The sequence below is a fragment of the Haemaphysalis longicornis genome, unplaced genomic scaffold (assembly GCF_048455015.1).
Source record: "Haemaphysalis longicornis isolate Haplotype H1 unplaced genomic scaffold, Haemaphysalis longicornis Haplotype H1 scaffold_3, whole genome shotgun sequence".
In the NCBI taxonomy this organism is placed as follows: domain Eukaryota; kingdom Metazoa; phylum Arthropoda; class Arachnida; order Ixodida; family Ixodidae; genus Haemaphysalis; species Haemaphysalis longicornis.
The window spans coordinates 131,690,905-131,711,907 of NW_027526335.1; the positions used below are offsets into that span (position 1 = coordinate 131,690,905).

General features: G+C 45.8%; 1 protein-coding gene across 4 annotated transcripts in view; it reads right to left on the reverse strand.

Moving 5' to 3' along the window:
• The window catches only part of LOC144175091 (protein lin-9 homolog), a 50,951-nt gene extending 30,204 nt beyond the window's left edge, over window positions 1-20,747 (reverse strand). The window contains exons 1-11 of one of the 4 annotated variants that reach the window (XM_077704150.1): window positions 20,675-20,747; window positions 20,314-20,349; window positions 20,095-20,141; window positions 19,869-19,976; window positions 19,697-19,768; window positions 16,227-16,354; window positions 12,393-12,518; window positions 8,745-8,902; window positions 4,221-4,354; window positions 3,359-3,472; window positions 2,020-2,124 (exon numbers count right to left, since the gene is read on the reverse strand). In XM_077704150.1, coding sequence (XP_077560276.1) covers window positions 2,020-2,124; window positions 3,359-3,472; window positions 4,221-4,354; window positions 8,745-8,902; window positions 12,393-12,518; window positions 16,227-16,354; window positions 19,697-19,768; window positions 19,869-19,976; window positions 20,095-20,141; window positions 20,314-20,349; window positions 20,675-20,693 — 1,047 coding nt within the window. In that variant the 5' untranslated portion in view covers window positions 20,694-20,747. Of the gene's footprint in view, window positions 1-2,019; window positions 2,125-3,358; window positions 3,473-4,220; window positions 4,355-8,744; window positions 8,903-12,392; window positions 12,519-16,226; window positions 16,355-19,696; window positions 19,769-19,868; window positions 19,977-20,094; window positions 20,142-20,313; window positions 20,350-20,408 lie in introns of all 4 variants that reach the window. The other 3 variants (XM_077704151.1, XM_077704152.1, XM_077704153.1) reach the window with 3 other exon arrangements.
• Between the last annotated feature and the right edge of the window lie 256 nt (window positions 20,748-21,003).

Below are 21,003 nucleotides of genomic sequence, written 5' to 3' on the forward strand. Positions count from 1 at the left end.
AGTTTCTTGCAGATAGATGTCCGCCGATGAAGAGCAAATCCCTTCCGCTTCATGAAACGGCTGACTTGCGACCTCGTATCCTTGGACTCCTCCCTAGAGAGGAGTTCAACCGCTTTGTAGCGGATGGCCTCCACCGCAACGGGCAGATATCGTGAGCGATGTTCCCAAACGAAGTCCGCCACTTCGTTCTCCAACTCGGGGTGCACCGCCTGACGTCCACGGAACGATCTGTTCCGAGGGTTGCACGCACACAGCTTAGCTTTCTGGCTCCACCAGCACCACACACTTTTCTCCAAAACGCCAAACTGGCATTACGCCACCATATTCCTATTCTGCTCGGCGAACTCGATTGCCTTCAGCTGAAACACAGCGGTGAACTGGCGTCGACATCTGCTCCTCATCTCTGAGCAGACATGTACAGAAACGCATGCATGCAGACACGCAAGACGAGTAAAAGATGAAAAACTAGAGAAAAGCGAAAAGCAAATAAAGGCCTGATAGTGCGAGAGAGCAGTCCGACACAAAGGGCGATGGCGACAGACTATGCTCACTACGCAACCGCACAAACGCCTGCACGGCAGCTTGCAATTTGTTGCCAGACTACGCTTGCTCCTATTGCCAGACAACAATTTACATTCTGCCAATGACCACTATATAAATATAGACGAGGGGTGACTTTTGTGCGGATTTTTTCGGAAAAAAACTCGACCTATATACCGGTTTACATGGTATGCCCAAGCATGCAAGCGAGGTCCAGCTTCTTCTGCAATTGACAAACATTGCCATACAGCGGCACCTCGTTTTTCCAATGCTGTTCACAAAGGTAAGTGAGGACCGCTTTGTTGACGTCCAGAAAGGCCACAGCCATCACCGTTTTGTTTTGCCATTACGTGCCATTTGTTTTACATATTTTACATCGCCATCAAAGAGTGGTGTGCTTGCTTTTAAAAATGGTTCGGCAAGCTGCAGGCGGTTCCAAACTCGTCGGTGCTATCCTCCCTTGCTTCACTTGGGCCACTGACTTGGGCAATGATAGCTGCCCTATATTGTTGTGATAAAAACTTCCACTTTTGGGCTGGCCGAGGCATCCTACTGAGAGCAAACGTGCCGATCGGCGCACACACAACAAACCCACGCTAGGGTCCACGCTATGGTCCACGCGCTCTGTTCCACAGTAGCGGGCTAGCACAGCTGAAGTCAAAGCCGCGTCACGAGTCACTATGTGTCGCCCCCTGGTGGTGTCGCTGCGAGGCTACCTCTGCGGCCGCCTGCTGCATGGCCTTTTTTGTAAACAAATATTGCGGCAGCCATGCAAGCGTGCTGTGGCAGAAGTTTACGCATTTTAAGTGTGAAAAAAAAATGCATTTGAGCACTACTTTTTGGACACTACTAGCCTCCAATGGGTAGATAAAAATTTGTTGTCTTATATTTGCGTAATGTCTTGTTCTTCTTCAACAATGTTGACAAGTATGAACATTACACCAGACTTAGACGGGTAGATTTAGCTGCGACTATATAAGACTATTGCGCAGGCATTGTTTTACTTTGGCCAGGTGGCTCAATCGAGTCACGACAGACTTGCAGCAAATTTCGTTAATGCGGGATCCCTTCCCAAAAACATTCCGTTGCCACAAGATATGAAATACATGGGCATCTATGGACGTTCGCCAAGGATCTGAAAATATTTCGTTGCGGTGGCAATTTCGTACTCGCGGGGTTCGACTGTATTATTATTCATGTCTGTTGGTGCCAAGGCCGAGAACTGAGTGGTAATGGTGCAGACGACAGACGCTGGGGCCTGTCTTTTTTTTTTTTTCTGCGAGATGCGGACGCATGCACAACTGTGGTGGACACAGTCGTGACGGTGTTTAGTGTTTCCAGGAGAAGAAAATTGCCCCTCTTCCTAATTTATGAAAACATCTGATAATTCAAACTTCCAATAATTCAAATAAATTCCTGGGGTCGCTTTGTGCTTGAGTTATCACGAGTCATATGCACACACCAGGGCTGCACGCTCACCATTTGAGTTAGAAACTCCACGGGGAAGCCTCCGACAGTGGACGCGTCGTCGGTGACCGTGAGGCCAGACCGGAGTGGAGAGGCTCCCAGGAGGGGATCGTTTTCCTAGAAGAAGCGAATGGAGAACGCTGTCGCATCAACATCCCTCATGGGCACCGCAAGAATGAGGCACGCTCCATCAACATCTCTCATTCCCCCGCAGCCTGCCTTCCTCTCCCCCTCTTTGACCTTTGGAGGATGCCACAAATTCCCGGTTTATTTCAGGGGCGCTCCTTAAAACCACAGCTTGTTAGCCAAGGTATTTCAGCTTTCTGTAGCAACCCAAAACTTCCCACGGAGGGGGCAGCTTATTTTAAAAACAGGCTACTTGAACAAACCTTCTTCAAGAATTAGTTCAGTGACAATACATCTACGCCACTTACTTATCGCGGCCTTTTCTCTGTGAAAATGTAATCAGATTTGACCAAGCCCCTGCCTTTTTGTCATGTGATGCAACAATTGAAATACAAAAGCTATTTTATGCTAATACTAATTTTTCTTTTGAGATTTAAAGTTTATGAAGTTCTTTTGCTCCTTTTTCAAGTTCTTAAAATTAAGTTCAGAAAAATGAAGGCCAGTGTGATAATGCTGCCTTAGATGCTTTGCAAAAGATAGCTTTTCTTTCGGAAAGGAATACTCAATATATTACAGTAAAAGGGTGCACTGAAGGGCTCGTTGGTGCATTGTATCATTTAAAAACAGGGCAGAAGACAGAAAGACTGGTCTTGTCTTCCGCACTTTTTTTAAACGATATTGCAGCAAGTAAACTCCAATAGACTTTACCCCAACCTGTATTCCAAATAGCCGGTGGCATGTGATGCACGGTGCAATCAAGGGGTACACTAAGACTAAAATTATCATTCTATGTGGTCTGTAGCAGAAACTACGGCCATTTGAAGTTCGGGCCTGGAAGGCAAAACCGGTTTTTATAGTTCCCACGTTTTAGGCCCGAACTTCAAACGGCCGTAACTTCTGCAACAAATCACACAGAATGATAATTTTAGTCTTATTCCACTCCCTGATTTGTGCACAGTTCACTGGTACCTCGTTCAGCTGCATCCCTGCAGTTTTTTTTACAAAAGGTGTCAGAAAATCAAATATAAAAATCCAAACAAATTTGAACAAATTTTTCATCCATAATCAGACTGAAGAACTACGTACCTCCCCCAATTTTTCCTCATCATAACTGTAAAAATTTTTGGTTTAAGAGCAGAGATGATTTCAGGGACACAGAAGTGCAAGCGTCAAGACCCCCGAAAGCCCATCCGCCGAAAGCTGGCATTGTCAGCGAGCAGCTCACCAGCTGGTGTCCTTGTGGATAGAGGTTCCTGGGGGGACTAAGGTAGAACACCTGCCTCGGTCGTTGCCTTTGTAGAAACGACGACTTGGGCATCGTCTCGGGAGGGTCTAAACTCTGCAAACAACACAGCAGGTTCCAATTGTCACTTCCCAGAAAACTGATCTACCCGGTCAAATATATGGCAGCATCATTAGGTCAGCATGATACAAGCCCATTCTGTCTTTGGCAACACTTGGAACTGTTTTTATTGACCAGCTCCACATAGCTTGCTTGTTCCTTTGAGTCAATAACATTGGTTACATTATCTCCCAGAGGTGTGGAATGTATAGGCCATCTTCAGAGCTTTCCCAGTGAAATTTATATGCCTTTTATTTTTCATTAGGGAAATCCACTGAAGTGTGCCGATCCCCCCAAAAACAGACAAACAGTAGGTATGACCAATTATCAGGTTAAAATCAAAAAACCTTAAAGGATGATGCAGCGTTAAACATTGAGAACCAGTATCACATCAACTCTAGCCTTCTGCTACAGTGAGTGAAACTGGTACACGACGCGGCCACAAATAAGGGTCTGACAAATTCACTTTGCTACAATTGTCATTCAGCATTTTGATAACTCACTCATGAAGTTGGAAATGTTTCGGGTAACAAGATCAATTTTTATTGTGTGCAGTCTTTTGTGTTAACATTACAGAATAGAGTTTAAATGTGTGTGCGAGATAAATAATTTATATTAGCTGCATGTCACGATCAGGAAATGTAGCCACCCATGGCAGCAACAAAACTACACCTTGCACGTATAAAGACTTTTTTTTTTTTTTTCCAACAGCAGAAGCTCAGCAATATGATGAAAGCAAACAAACCAGGACTTCGTAGTCTGGGACAGAGTGGGTTCCAAGGCCAGACCGGTCGAACTTGGTGCGGTACGTCGCAGTTTGCGTGTCAACAGCATCGATGGAGCCTTCGAAGAGACCATCCTGCGGCTTTCTGAGACGAGCTGGGGGGGAAAAAAAAACAATAAATGCAACACCACTGCAACATTTATTGCACCTCCTAAAGCTCAGACCAGGTCATAATAAAGAAGTGACCCCCAGTCCAGTCTGCCCACAAAGACTACTTACAATGGACTATTCAAACATTCAGCTAAGGCAGTTTAACTCTTTCGGGACCGCTCAATAGGCCATCGATCACATATGATCGATGGTTTCACGAGCCTGCAGAATACAAATTTTCGCTCGATGGAACACCTAGCGACATCTAGGAGATAGTTTGAAAACTGGAGTTTTCTCTTTTGTGAAGTTTCTTTTTTTATCGGCAGGCGGCAACGCATCAGATATTTTATTCTGACGGGCAGTGGTTTCGAATGTAAACAAACATGGCGTCATACTCGCGCGAGCGCTATAAGAAATCCGCCTCATCTCGTCTCGCATATCTTCGCCTTCTATTGTGGATTTTAACTATGAGAGTGGCAGTGAAGAGTCTGAATGCGGCTTTAGACATCGGATTTCAGCTCGAGTGAGGATTCAGGTGTCGATCCGCCCGGAACATCGAATCGCGCTCAAAGGTGGGTGTTGGTTTCGGTTTCAATTGGCTCTGGAGTAGGTATGTGCGCTCGAAATATGTTCTGGCTGGTTTATATTTGTTCGCTAGGGTGTTAACTACCTATGGTGGTGATCTCCTGCCACCAGCGCAGAAACGGATCAAGTTTTCGCCAAGACGAGAGCCCGGCGTGTACCTGGGCGACGACGTAGCCATGGCCCTAGTGCCAAAGAGATCACACGCAAAACAAAAAACCAGTTACACCTAGCCGCATCAAACTTTCGCGATGAAGAAACAAAGCATTGTGTTAGATTTTGTATATCCTGAAATAATTTTACTCTAATATTTTTATATTTACGCTTTTTTCTATCTTTTCCTGTAGTTTTTTTACGAAGTTCTTACTTTAAGATTTTTTTCATGGTTCTATCATCAGTGTTGAAGTAAAACTTGGTATTGCATGTCAAAGAACATCTAATTAGCTGCATTTTGGTATATGCTAAGGCAGGATGGTGCCTTTGCTTTATGTAACAAAAAATTTGTACAGAGACCTCCCTTTTTCATCACTTTTTCCGGCGGTCCTGAAAGAGTTAACCCTTGTGCACCTATTTGGTCACAGCTGCAACACTGCCCTGGTGGTTTCAGCCGCATTTCACTGGGATGGCGTAAAATTTGCTACCACTTTTTTCCCACAATGAAAGCCAGGAGAAGGTACGCAAGTTTTAGCAGCCCCCACATAACAAAGCGGTTCTTATTTTCGATCAGCAAAATGTAACCAAAACAATTTTATGGAACAACTTTGCTCCATTCACTTGCCAATGGGTTTCACCTACCATTCTCGCTGGTGTATTATCTGATTGCCTTCAGTGGAGCAGTGTGACCTTTGATCATTTAGAGCAGGATTCTAACAAAGACAGCGAACTCCGCAATTACAAACCGAAGTTACATTTGTGGACTGGCAGTACCAGTGAAACTTTTTAGTCAGTAAGCGGCTTGCAGTTGCAATGGATTTGGCGTGCGAATAGCTGTGCTTAGTCAAAACTGTGACTGCAAATAAAACCCATGTAAAGGAAGACTGACCTTGCACGGAGGAGTGCATACCGTACTTACGCGCATAACGAACCCTTCCCCGCTTTTCTTCTTGAGAATTCACTTTTTGTCACTTTGATTAGAAAATGCAGGGGGAATATGTTTTTATCTCAGCATGGTTGCTGATGCCATAGATGATCGCAGTAACTTGATATCACGCTACAGTACGCGCAGAAACGCTAAAACGCATCCAACAAAAAATCTCAACAGTAGCCAAAGACATGAGCGCCAATGCTGTGGCTCACAATTTAAAAATTACGTGCTTGCGGAGTGCCACCAGCTGAGCACAAAACAAACCTTCAGGTGTCATGAAAATGTTGCGGCGTGCAAAGAAAGCACAAAACGTACTCCGCACTCCTTCTCTTCTCTTTGCTGTTCCGGCTCGTTCTGGCGGCGTGCGAACAAAGCACTACACATACTCCGCACTCCGCTGCTGTTGCTCTTCTGCGAATTCGCCATTACTCTCCGTGGTTTTTTTGTTCAGCTGTGTTAATTTTTTTGTGTGTGTGTGTGCACCTGGAGCACACCGTACGATGGGCCAGTACATGAGCTTCACAGCCGGTTTTAAACTGGAAGTGCTGGAGCATGCGTTGATGCACATGGAAATCGCGTAGCTGGGCGGCACTTCAGTGTAGACCCAGTTGTGTGTATGCCACCGGCGGTGAACAAGGATCGCTGTGTGTTTCGTGGGCCCAAAGAAGGGAAGTTTCCAGGTGTGGGAAAAGAAGTTTTGGAGTGCCTTGACGGCAGGGAAGACGGTGCGCTGTGGGCCGACAATGAATGTGAAGCCGCAAGCGACTGCAGTGACAAAAACAGCTCCATGGCGAGTAGGAGGCTACTGGCATCTTGGGAATAAAAAAGAAATTTGATAACAAAATTACCTATGTGTTCTTACGAAAATGGTAAGGCTCTGACAGCGCTTCTCTTAGCAACTTTACTGTATGAAATTTCAGCTTTTAAAAACCTGTTGCAATTTTTTTCGCATCATCAACCCTCCCCCCAAATTCATGCCGAATTTTCTGGAAAAAAGTGGGTTCATTATGCAAGCAAATACAGTATAGTGTGCAGCTAGCATGATAAGAGAAGCAACGAGTGAGTGCTTTCTAAGACTTTCAGCGATACATGTAACATACTAGAGTATTTCTGCTCGTTCAGTTTGATGACACGAATTTCAGATGTCACAAATGCTTTTCACTGACCTTCTACTATACCTCAACACTTTGGTACAAAATTTTCGGCTTAACCGAGGGTTGTCTGCTCTCTCCAGTGGCACACCTGTTTTATCTGTTGTGCGCCCTTTCCCTCCCTTTCCTGTCTTTTTTTGTCATACTTTCATCTCTTTTATTTCTTTTCACACATTGTAATTAACTGCTTCAGACCACAGGAAGAAGCGAAATCACCCCCTCCATGGGTGCAATTCAGAACAGCAAAACCTTTGACAGCGGAGTAAAGTAGTAGCTCTAGTGCGTCTGAATACAATCAAGGCTCACGCTCAAAGGACAGCTCGTCATTCGAGAAGGATGACCAAATATACACCAAATATGACCAAATGACCAAATATAGCCGGGAGACCAAACAGCCAGCCAGCCGCTTCATGGCTGTTTGTGCGATCCACCGGCAGGTGCAGCGTCATCTTCTACTCGGGTATTTTAAACGCTTCTAACTTATTAACAATGCATTTCACAGGGCTACAGTAATGTCCCAGTTGATTTCGTGGTATGTACTGTACGTTTACCGTATTTACTCGCATAATCCTCGCACTTTTTTTTCGGAAAAGTCAATGCTAAATTAGGGGTGCGAGAATTATGCGGGGAAAAAAAATCCGGTGCACAGTGTTGCCAATCTGCCTCCTGCCAATCCCACTAAATGTAGCGGTCGTTTTTTGTATATGTAAGCTCAGTGTTGCCAACAGCAGCTATTTCTTTTCATTTTATTATTTACAACGTAAACAGTCTCTCGTCGATCAGCGATCACGAAATTGCCGCCTTTGCTTTCTGGAGCGCGCCCTATCTCGTAGTCGTCATGTGCGTGCCCTACCCCTGCAGTTACGCACATTGAAGTCGGTGACGCCGAAGTGCCTGCCTGCGGCGCGGTTGCCGTGTTCGATCGCGTACTCTAACACTTTCAATTTGAAAGCGGCACCAAGCACAAAACAAAGAGATCAAAAAGTTCTCAAAATGGCAGCGAGCTATCCACCGTTGACGCGAGTGACGGGATCACAACGACGACACGACAGCTGGCTGCGCGAACGCCGTCTAGTTGCGCGCACGCGAAACCGGCTCAAGGACAGTGTGAGCAGCGTGTTAGGGGCCGGGCGCCTGTTTAACAGGCGCCCTAACACGCTGCTAGGGTTGTTGGGGCGCCTGGATGGCCTTGGATACACAGCACTCTCCGCCGAACGGAGAGGTGGCGGGGGAGGGCGCACGTTGGAGAGCGCGTGCACCATGCGGGTTTCGTGAGCAGGCAACTTTCGCCGCTGCAAAGTTGGGGGTGCGAGGATTATGACAGGAACCAAAAAATCCAAGTTTTGGTGGCTCACATTAGGGGTGCGAGGATTACGCGAGTGCGAGGATTACGCGAGTAAATACGGTATAATAAATTTGGTCGAGGTAAAATTTGACCGCAGTTGGCCTTTAAGGTTCACCTCGCACTGTTTTGGCAGACAGGCATTCTGGCGCTCAGACACACGGACCTAAACTCTTCAGCGGAATGTAGCCCAACAAGGCAAGCGCAACTGAAGATGCAAGGAACGATGCCCCTACCGGTGACCTTGGTCCCAATGACGAGCGGCAGGGGAATGTCGTCGGGGAGGCCACCGTAGTTCTCGATGGAGACGGTCCTCCGCTGCTGCACCTGGCGGATGCTGTTCCTCCGGTCGTGCAGAGCCCGGATTTCTTCCTCAAAGAAGGCCGGGGAACACCTGCACACGCACAGGGCCCCTTCAGACCAACGAGCAACAAGGACAAGGACCCCGGCCCCACCCGCATTCAATGCCACCAGAAGGACGGCGGGTTACGGCATAGTCTGCTAGCAGACCGCATTCCCAGAGCCTGTTCAACCACGTGCTTCGAGTTACAGCCTCCCTGCATGCTCCCCCCATGGTTTTAACCCTACTAAACCCTATTAACCCTGCTAACCCTACGTAACCCTACTAAATTTTGGTCACTACTAAACGCCGCTGTTGGTAAATTGAACCTGCATCCTTGCTTTGCGAACTTCAACTTGAACCGTACCGGACGCGCGCTTTACGTTCACCTAATGATGTACAAACAAAATACTAAGGTGGTTATCAGCGAGCACCACCTAGAGCAGCGGCACCGTGACCAAAGAGGCCTAGAAAAAAAGACCTGAAGTAGGCTTCAGCAGCCTAAGCATAGACGGTGCTGGCGTAGACAATGATGGAGACTTCAAAACGGCAGACGCGCTACTAAGCCTATGACTGGTAACAATTTGAGTAGCTATATTCGTCACTTTTAATTGTTGTCAACCGTAGCTTTCAGTGTTTTCCTTTCGTTTTATAATTTTGAAGGCCAGCTGCAATCAAAATTTTAACCCCCAGAAACCGTGATTTCCGTATAGTCTGCCCTTTTTCCTGCAAGATATAAAATATGACGGCTGAAATACGCATATCCGCGGTGCAAATGGCCATCAAGAATCGGATATTTTGATAACAAAATTCAGAACAGCACGGCCATTTTCGGCCTGGCTCAAGTGACTTTGCAGCCGACCCAGCCGGCGAGTGAGCAGCGAAATGTGGCCGGCCGGCCGGGACAAACCTGCACGAAACGCTTCCTCGCTGTAGTCCTACAACAAGCACGCCCAGCGGAGCTTAACTGATTATCCTGGCTGGCTGTAGGAAAATGCATAGGGCCGGCCACAGGGTCACCTCCGCTTCATGGCTGTTTGCGCAATCCACCAGCAGATGCAGCGTCGCCCGCAACGGAGCTATTTGAAACGCTTACAACTAATTAACAATGCAATTCAAGGGGCTACCAGTCATGTCCCAGTTGGTTTGGTGGTACGTACTGTACTGTACGTATAAAGTAAATTTGGCCGAGGTGAAATTTGAGTGCAGTTTGCTTTTAAGTGTTAATGCTTGTGCAAATGCTTTCAAAGTAGGCTCTGAGAGGCAAAATAAAATGTGCCTTGACCGGAATCTCATTCTTGCTTTCTGGCCGAGACTTCGTTAAATCGGAAGTGCCGCACGAAATTACTTTGTAAAATCAAAATAAAAATGCATGCATTTAGCAAAATTGATAGAAAACTTGAAAAAAAAATGTGTTATATCACGAATTTAGCTAAATCATCGCTCATTATATTGATGTTCAACTGTATTTGTTTATTGGGTTTTGCAACCTCTACTAGGATGTTTTAAACTGCCTGTCCCTTGCAACTGTGTTTACATGCCTGCATTATCTTGTTTCCTCGCCCCCGATGCAACGCCCACAAGGGCCCTTAGAGTACCTGAACAAAAAGAAAGACAATAGCCTGCTGACCGTGTAATGATATCTACCGGGCTAGCAAACACAGACTCAGTGACACCAAATTCTGGTGTTTTTTTTTTCACACCGAAGCTGTACTCAGCCTATGAAGCATGCTGTAATAGAGGGCTGTGGATTAATTATGATTACCTCAGGATCTTTAGTGCCCAAAGACCTCTTGACCCACAGGCATTTTAGGTCCTGCCACAACCCACAACCAGCACTGCCAATGCCATGCAGGAGGATGAAACAGTTTTTCAAGAAAGGCATGCTGTAAACTCATTACTAAATATGTTTTTGCCAAGTGTTCACTGAAAATGCATACGCAAGCACAGTCAAACCTTGATGTAACGAAGTCGGTAAAATTCGTTATTCACTTTGCTAGATTGAAATTCATGGTTGAAATGAAGTGTTAACCATGTGAAGCGGTTTCTGCAAGCACGCATACATGTGGCACGCATACACGGCTGGCATACTGTTTCTGTTTCTGTTGGAGCCTAATCATCTACGTGGGCATCAGCGTGAACCGCATGGAGCATTTCCTGCACGCAAAAACGCGCCTTGCGAGCCACAGGCACGCTGTCGCAGCCACAGAGGCGACCATCCACGCGATGCAAGTAGCTCCAGTGACCGCTTCTAACCGCTCGCTGAAACTCTACACGAGCGGCAAACAAAGTTGTTCATGCGGGCAAGACGATGAGTGGGTGAAATTTGCACTGTAAAACAGCATCCACGCCACTTAGGAAAGCGCCTGTCAAATATCCTCCGTGGTGGTAAGTCTAATCGTCTCTGGCGGGGCCAGCCGGCATCCCCGAGTGCTTCGAAGCTCCCGCCATAGAATGCGCAGATTCCCACTGATAAAAGTCGTCAGGCTCCACCCACTGCCGCGCCTGGCACGAGTTGCTTTCTGGCTGTGGCAGAAGCAGCCACCTGTGCGCAATCGCAGATGTGGCCGTAAAAAAATGGCGCGCAAGGCTCACAAAGACCACAAATGCTTTGCCAAACACTTGCTGGAACTATGGAACTGAACAAGCGTGAGCGAACTCGAAAGAAAGACAAAGCAGCGGCATGTAATGGCAGCGGCGCCATACACACTTTGTAGGCAAGGAGCTTGTAGGCAAGGAGCTCGCTCAGAGACTCAGTGTCTCGCTGCATCTGCGGCATTGGGCGGCCCGTGTCCCCGTTCGTGTTTTATCGAGACCCCGTTTCGGTGCTGGCGTCTCCCAAAATCTACCTCTACAACCATAATTCTGAGTGTACTTGTCCATGAAACTTCGTTATGTTGAAATTTTGGCAAACAAAACTTTGTTACACAGAGGGTGAAAATACATGGTGTGCATGCACTTGAAATTGAAACAAAATTACGTGATTCATTACATCAGGGGTTTCGTTACATCAAGGTTTGACTGTAATATAGGTGTGCTCCTGCAACAAGAATGGGAGTGTGCCACAATTATTATTTTACTACGTATGCGTCTAGCGCACATGCTGTGTCTGAAACTTTAACATATTGCAGCGGTGAGTGGATTGCATCGTACACGTCCCTCAAAGTGCTCACAGAAAGTGTGATAAGTCCTGTGCCTTGATCAGGTGCCTTGTTATAATGCGCCTTGTCATGAGAAATAAAGCAGGCAAACAGTGTCATGAAAATCAGCTTTAGGTGATAAATTAGGATCGCAGTGTGAAGGTACAGCGCAAACTGGTAAGAACTGATGGCAGGAAGAGGAGACAGAAAGCATAATGGCTGCATTTGCAGATGCCCGCTGCACAGCTCCCCACAAATTTAAACCTCAAAGTGGGGGATGGTCATGCAACACGGGAGCCATATACGGGAACAAAAACTTTCCTGGAAAAAGGAGTATCTGAAACCTGAACATGGCATTCTACACAGACTAGAGATTATGACCGTGGCAGAAAAGCAGGCCTTACCTCCGAGGCTTGCCCATGATTCGCCGAATCTTGCACCACTGAACCCTCGTCAGCTTTCTTGTCTTGAGCAGAGGAAAGGACTGCTTCAGGTAGCCACAGAACTCGTTGTCTCCCAGGAACAGGGGCCTTGGGAACCGGGAAACACCAAACACTCACAGTCACACCCAGAGGTGACATGAACTCTTCACATAAACTTACTGCAAGGGTTCACAAACACTGAACAGATAGAAAATGGCATGTGTGCAAGAAACCGTGCAATCGCTTAATACTTTCGTTACTCCGTCTATTCGTTTAAAATCGTCTATACTGAACGAAAATTTCAATGCCCATTTTGAACCACATTCAAGGCATTTCTAGGACAAGGCCATCTGACAACAAGCTTGAGGAATGGCCTTTCAAAATTAGGTTCCCTTTTAATTATTGAAAAAAAAAAAAAAAAGATTTTTGATGAAAATTTGCATTTTCTCAGTGCAGAAATTGGGTGTGACCATCGCACGCTGCTGGTTCTGAAAAAAAAAAACAGGACGTGTACCACTTGCAAAAACAGAGCACCAGTGTGCAGATTTTATCAGGGCATCAATGATGAATCAGAAGGCAATTTTCAATTGCCGGATTTCCACTTTGACAACAATAACTAGTGAAATCGGCTGGAAATATCAGGAAGTCTGTTTTTAACGATAAGTTTTGATTTCAGGCAGTTTATTGCCGTTGTGTGTGTTGTCGGAGGTCCTATGATAGTCTTATATACCACAGGACCCTTCACAAACAATTAACAGTTTTGGATTTGTTTCTGTGTTGCAGAATTCATATTTGACACTACTATACTGTTATCCCACTGTAAACATAATCCCCACGGCGCCTTTGTCACCTGCTACTTCCTCGGAAAGAAAAAAAAAAAGCCACCAAAGCATAAAATTTCTATGAGTTTAGGTAAAAACTCCATAATTGTAACATGTGTGACAACAAGTGTATTAGAAAAGCAGTACTCAGCTCCAATGCCGTTCTATGTCAGCTCTGGTGGTTACCCATTCTTTTTACAGTGATGCTGTACAATGGCAACCCCTCCAGTTCCAGTGAAGCCGCTTTACTTGGCAGGGTTCGTACGGGCTTCAAAAGCAAAAATTCAAGGGTTTTCAAGGCCTTTCAAGGACCACAAAACACATTTTCAAGGTCCCCATCTTATGTTTTATCTGGTATTATTTATAACTTTTAGGGGTGAAGCTCCTTAAGTCATGGGTCTGTCCATCCCTTGTGTCTCGTGGTACGTGACCGCCGCATGCTTTCGGAGATGTCGCAAAGTGGGCCGCGTTGCACGCGCAAGAACCGGCTGCAACCGGCAGCGCAAACTTGGCACCGGGAGCGCGAGCTTGTCTGTGTTCGCCAACGGAGGCGCGAGCGCACGTGCACTGCGAGGGGGAGATCACGCAAGAGATCACGCCACGAACGCAGGCAGTCGTTCTCGGAGATCGAACGAGACGCAAGGACCTTTGCTCGTTTCCTCTCGTCTTGTTCGGGCACAAGTTCGCCCTAAATAAAAGTTCTTTCTTTACCGTATTGTCCCATCCTACGTGACAAATTGTGGTAGAGGTGCGGGGTAGTCCTCGATGGCGCGGGGTCTTTCACCAGGTCTGGGCCTGGGAGCATTGACTCCGAAAATAAAAGTTGATTTGTACAATGTACGCACACAGTCTTACGTCTTTCTTAATGATGTAATGAGCGAACTTTCACGGGAGAGTTACGGTTACCGATGATCTCCCCCTCTCGAGCTTCGCCCCACTTATCATCATTCTCATTCCGTGGATATGGCGTGATTTTTTTTCAACAAAATGCAAAATTTTGATATTGCCTAATACCTAAGAATATTAATGCACATTTAGATAGGCGCTATGGGTTCATGAATGCTCCCCAGCTTTTTTTTTTTTTCATAGTTTATATTTAGAGGTTTTTCTTTTTTCCTGGTATAACACCTAAAATTCACGACGAACACCTTCAATTCTTGTGAAAAAATAGGGCCATTGGTTATCTCCAGAAAAATCAAGAGTTTTCAAGGACCCTTTAAAAATTCCAGGACTTTCCCGGCCTTGAAATTTACACTTCTAAATTCAAGGGTCTTCAAGGTTTTCAAGGACCTGTGCGAACCTTGCTTGGCACTGGTTCTCCACTCGTCCCTGCCACCGCCAACGCCTCTTTCACAAGTTTTATACCCCTCGACACCAGTGATGTCTCTTTTGCAAAATGCGCGATTATCTGATAATAACGCTGGCGCCGTTATCAGCAGTGGCACTTCTAAGTCACTATGGGATGGAAACATCATTTGCTTGGAGGAAGGAGAGAGAGAAAAGAGCAAAAATTTCAGCAGCGTCAGCGCGCTCAGAAGCGCCAATAGGCACGAAAACAACAAAAAGCCGTTGCTGCAGAGTGGTCAGCCACCACCGTCGCCGCCCAAGTTCCAGCTCATCGACTAGCTGCGAATCCCTCCGAGAAGAGCAACTTGCCCACTTGGAACGCCGACATGAGCCAGCATTTCTTGTTCAGTTTGAAAGGCTTTCGGAGCGATATTTTCATCAGTGTCTTTCACGGCTGAGCACATCACCCGTTGCCAGTTTATGCATGCATGGGTGAGCGGTAAGGGGGGGAAGGGCTGCATGCACAGCTCGGGCTTCATCATGCCCTGAGCGATGACATTCCGGTTGTGCAGGTAGGAGATTTAAACACCGACGTCTCAGTCCAATGCAACCTGTCTGTTGTCCTTCATGGTTTAGTGGTTTGGGTTGGTGTGTATCAGACAAAAAGATGCCTACGAGGCAGAAGGAAAGCAGACAGCCCCTTGATTGTCCCCTTGAATACAGCTGTGATCCATTGAAGTTTCATCCAGCTAAATGGCTAGGAAGTATGCTATTACACACAAACGTGGTCTGTTTCGTGTGCTCTTTCGACTGCGCCCAACTTCACCTGTCATCCTTCTTCACATCCTTGTCCATTGAATTTTTCTAATTCAGCAAAGCTACTAAAGTCCGATTGCTTAGTCCCATTAGTCAATGTGATCTGATTCCATTCAGGATTTTACCTGCTTTCAGTCAGATGCCAACAAGCTAGATGTTTGGCCAGCCTTCTTAGGTGCAAAATTTGGTGCACTGTGTACTGCTTTTACCCTACATAATGACTGTTAAAGGGCCACGTAGGCAACATTCCACCGTGTTTAATTTGAAAGAACTAGCTTTTGATAACTAAACTTAATTCATAGCCCAAAAGACTTTTTTTTAGCCAGAAAGGTAAGAAACATTAAAAAACTTTCAAATTTTGTGCCACATAATATCAGTGGAGCTATGAGCACATTGCGACTTATGGGCAGTTATGAGCTCGTCATCTGTACGTTACATTTAAGCACTGGTATGATCACATGGAACTATAGGCACCACCATAATAGCAGAGTCGAGTTTCTTGGTGGCGTTGGTAAGTGGCTGCAAATCGCACAAGCAAGTCGGTGACGCAACAAGATCCAGGTGAGAAAGTGGCTGGTGAATCGCCACTGGTTCATCTGTTTTCTCTTTTATCTACACTACCTGTTTGAAGTTTGCATTAAAACTGACACAGTTGTTATTGGAACAAAACGTCTTTTTAGTGACCCAAACTTGCACGTATTTTGTCTTCATGATCCCTTTTTGATTACTTCACTGACTAACTGCCAAACAGCAAAAAAGTGCCATTACATCTAAAAAAAAATTGTAGTATGGTTGAATTCCTGTTTAATGTGACAATTGGGGTGCGAGTTATTAGCAATATTTACTCGCAAGCTATTCTAACATGACAAAATGACTGAACGTGGGAACTTACTGGTCGATGTTCGAGTAGAACCACTCATAGCAGACCCATCTGTGTGCTTTTGGTAGCTTCAGGAGATTCCGTAGCCGTATGCCAACTTTTTGGATTACTCGCTTGTCTGGCAACACCGCTGGAGCCATCTGCAAAGATGACAATTGAAAACAAGACCCACATGACACCCCAGGACTGCTCAGCAGCTTGCCCGGCTTCTAAAAGGCCAAGTTTTAGTATTGCAGCCTTCACTGAGCTGTAGCCTTACTCGTAGTGAGCCTGGAAGAGACTGAAATAAAGCAGGATGCTTTGCAACTACGCCAGCACTGTTCCCATGCCCCAGGATCTCTGACAACAAAGAACTCGGTAAATTAACTGGCATAACCGGGAAAAAAAAATTGAGATAGTTAAAAGCGTAGCCAAGCCACTTTGCGAAACAAGACACTGCACAAAGGGTTCAAGACCTCACAAATACCAAGCCTTCAAGCACCCAGTATGGCAAGCTGTACCTGCAACATTAGGAGTGCATGCTGCACAATATAGCGGCTACAGTCATGGCCATTGCCGGTAAATAGAACATGCGGCGATGCCAGAACACCAATTTCGGCAGACATGTGCCCGAAGTTTACACCTGCATCAAGTGTATTCACAAAAGCAAGGTCGCAGTTAATGCGAGTGATGCACTTTACATGGCTAGCTACCTAAAGGTTGCAGTCACTCGACGTCATCCAAGCAGAGCATGCCAGCGAAATGCCCATAAAATCAATGATTACACAACACTAAGGCCAACCAGGTCACTGACAGCCCAAAGTGAGAGCCAGGGTGAAACAGAAGTGCAGACTACACAATCCTTGTGAATACAAACCAGGAAATAAGTGCTGCACTCAGCTGTGCAACAAGACTACACACAATGGCACTAAAGACAATTTGACTGAAAGTAGACAAAGACATAGGACGTGACTATTAATGACTTGCGGCACTGGACCCAAAACTTTCCCCAAGTGCAGCCTGCTGCCAGTAGTCTCAGCCATCCCCAATGTGACAGTCGATACTTTTCTGCCACATACAACACTTCTCTTGCAATTCTATTCCCTGCTCCTAGACTGTTTACGTGTCCCAATCCATATTCTGCATGTTTATTCTATGCCTCACTGTCCTGTTGTGATGTCTTTTCACTTTTCTGCAATATACAGTTGAACCTCATTATAACGAACACTGATATAGCGAATTATCGGCTACAGCGAACTAAATACAAACTTTGGTTGGTCCCGCTTTATTTCAATGACACTTCTTTTATAACGAAAGTGGAACTGCGAGAGCAGTGCGCACTATCGGATATAACAAAGAAATATTTGACCAGTGAGCTGAGCAGCTACTTGGAAAAACTCCTGCCATTTGAAAGTGACAAGTAAAAAAGGCCATTTTGTTAGCAGACACTGTGGAAAACATCCTGCTAAGCGCTGTGAATAGCCACCAGACAAAGGTCACATCCTTCTTCAAAATAATAACAATGCAGGCCTCTTTTGTCAAATGAACTTCGTTCTGTTGTAATTTCCCGTTTCGTGTTCTGGTTCAGTGAGCTTGAAATGCCACAAGGAGAAAGGTAGGGGTTACCTTGTTTATAGTACATTCGAAGATTAGAATAATGCATTTTTGTATCAGGGATTTTTGCGGGAGCCAGCTTACCAACTGGTTTGAGCAGATTTTCAGCTCTACTGTTAGAACGAATATCAATCATAACAAACTAAATTATTGTCCCAATACTACTTCCTTATAACGAGGTTCGACTGTACTCCATGCATCTTGATTTGCACGAAGTTGATTGCATGCCTGTGGCTCCCCATGCGATACTGCAGAGAGGGGAGACAGCCTGCTGGCCGGAGCAAATCCCCCTACACGGACTGACACAGATTGGGCAGTGCTATGCCACTCCAAGAGCCACGCACAATAGTGGGGACAGAATGAAAGGGCTACGTAGCAGGACAAGGAAACAAGCAGCACCCAAAGGCTGGTACCAGGAGCATAATTTCCGCTAAACAGTGATGTGAAGAATCGCACGAGATAAACTACACAGTGCAGCCACAAACTAGAGCTCAAGGTTACACTTCACTGCCCGTTCAAAACACCTTCAATCTGATTATGGGGTTTAACACGGCAAAGCAACACCGGGGCTACGAGGGGCACCGTAGTGAAGCGCTCCGGATCAATTTTGATCACCTTGGGAAACATGCGCCGATTTCTCGAAGCACGGGCATTTTTGCTTTTCACCTCCATCAGAAAAGCTGCTATCGCGGCCAGGATCAAAGCCGTGTCCTTTGGGCTCAGCAGCACAATGACTCAGTCATTCAGCCACTGTGGCAGATTCAAGACTTCCCTTCCCTGTCCTTCTAAACCACATTCAATTTAATAAATGGCCTGATTTGCAAAGTTATAATTGCATGGGTACTCTCTGTTCTGTCATCGGTGCCGCGGTTTGCTGCACACGCCCTTATCGAAAAAAATAATATTATAAGTTTAATGACAGCTGGAAAGATCTTCTACTCATTAATGCGACACAGCATACGAGATTTCTTTCTCTTCTTTATTTTTTTGAACCACAGCACCTGCTACCATTATTTGGCTTGCTATAAAAAAAAAACGCTATGGGCTTTACTAAGATGCATTGTTTTCCGTAGCAATATAGATACTATTTACACGAAATCGAGTCAGGTGAGAAGTTACTTCAGTTAAGTTGAAACACAAGCCAGCAAGCAAATGCTCCCATGAAAAGTCAATAGAGGCCGCAATGTCATATCGTAAGTTGATAGTAAGCGCCTGTGTCGTTCCCTTTCTCGTCCATGTGAAAAATTTTTGCGCTAAGTTTCACTCATGGAAATTGCGAACCAACTAGCTCGTCTCTCCATTTTACGTCATATCTCAGCACAAGTGACCAAGTCCCTTGCACATAAATGGTAGCATGTTTGAAAACAGTAGTGCAATCTTTCTTTAAAACTAGGCCCCTTCTACGATTTCCTTTCCCGAACATCGCTACATGAAACACATTTCAAAAGCTAGCGCCATTTGCTAGTAAGTTGGCTTCTGTAAATTAATTAGCGTCACACCAACCTTAATATAATATAAAGAAGCTTTGTTCCAGCCCAAGGAGTTTCAAGGAGATTTGGAAGGTTTTGTTAGAAAACCACGAGTATTCAAGGAATTCAAAACATTGTGCCTACCTGGGCGCGATACGTTACTTTTTCTACATAGGAAACAAATAGGTGCTGCCGTCTCTTCATAGAGGTCAAACTGTCACGGTGAAAAGTCCCATCATGTTGATCACTGCTGATAACAATGTTGAAATGTGCTGACCATTGCGCAATGCCACGCCTGCATGCTACTGAGAAATGTATATAACCAGTTTGTGCAAACATCCCAATAGCTGTACATATCTACATCACCAGCTCTTCAAATGGAGATTTATGATACAGGCGTGTGTGCAAAAGGTAACTTACAGGCTCCTTTTTTATGCTGCGACCTGGCCTCTTGTCTGGAGTCCATTCCGGATCATCAGTTTTCTGCGGAACCTGAAAAGGAAAGAAACCACGTTTAACATTTTCCATACAGGAAGATGAAATCTTGCCACACGCCTACGGTAAAAGAGGCAATCTAATAACGTGAACTCACCGGGGAAGCAGTACGAGCCGATTTCCGCCCTGACGATCTGGATAGCGTGTACGACGTATCTTCGAAGTCGTTAAATATTCTTCTGTTTCTTTTTCTAATCCGCGGAGGCTGCACAAAAGATGGACTCGTCACACAAAACACCCCGGCATTTCTCTTAAGCACGCAATTAGCATAGCGCAATCAACGCGAGAACGGAAGAATAAGGTCACCCTCGAATGCGACTCACCCTGGACAGCACCGCCAGATGCTTTTGCGTGTTGTTATTCAGCGCACCTAGCAAGAGAAAAGGTCCTTATGCAGCAGCAAAAGTTTACGCCAGTGTCGCGTTTCACGGCACGCACGCATGCATATCGACATTTCTTCGAAATATCGCGCGCTTGCGAGGGGGGGCCACACAGCCAGGCAGCGGCTGGTTGGCGTCGTATACAAAACATTTGCTACTCACCATCCTTCATACTGAGGAGCGCTGCTGCCGATTCAGCTGAAAAGAAGGAAGCCCACGTGAACACAGACTTGTTAAATTACCGTACGTGACCATACCTCGACACAAACACAGCTAGCACTTTTTCCGCCAAATTTTCAAAATGCTCCCGAGGCGAATTCAAAATGCCTGCAGCGGGCCCGTGATTAGGCTTACACGAACGGTATTTATTTTTAGGCAGCTAGACACAGCACCAAATGCGGTATAAAAGCAACGAAGTAACCGTCGAAAACCTGCGTCGTCTATCCAGCTTAAAATCGGTGGGCTACACCCTTGCGGTAAGCTGACGATTACAGCGATAAACACCACGGAGGAAATTTCCTACTTTCAAGCGAGTCCGCCATGTCGACGCATTCAAAAAGCGCTACATAAGCGCCGCCAGTGCCGCGAGACACTTCGTTTTTTCACGGAATGCGGAGCTGGCAACGTAGGCACAACCGAAACCGAAACCTCATTTCGGGTCTGCAGTGATCGCTCGATTCCGTATGGCCCCTGAGCTAAAACTTTCACTCACTCACTAGGCGTCGGAAAATGCGTGTAGCGAGAATGCGTCGCTTCCAAGGAGGTTAAAAAAAGTTGCATTTTTTTAACCTCCTTGGTCGCTTCACAACGAGTTCCTCAGTTTTTATGCAGATTCTCTAAACTTACCTACAA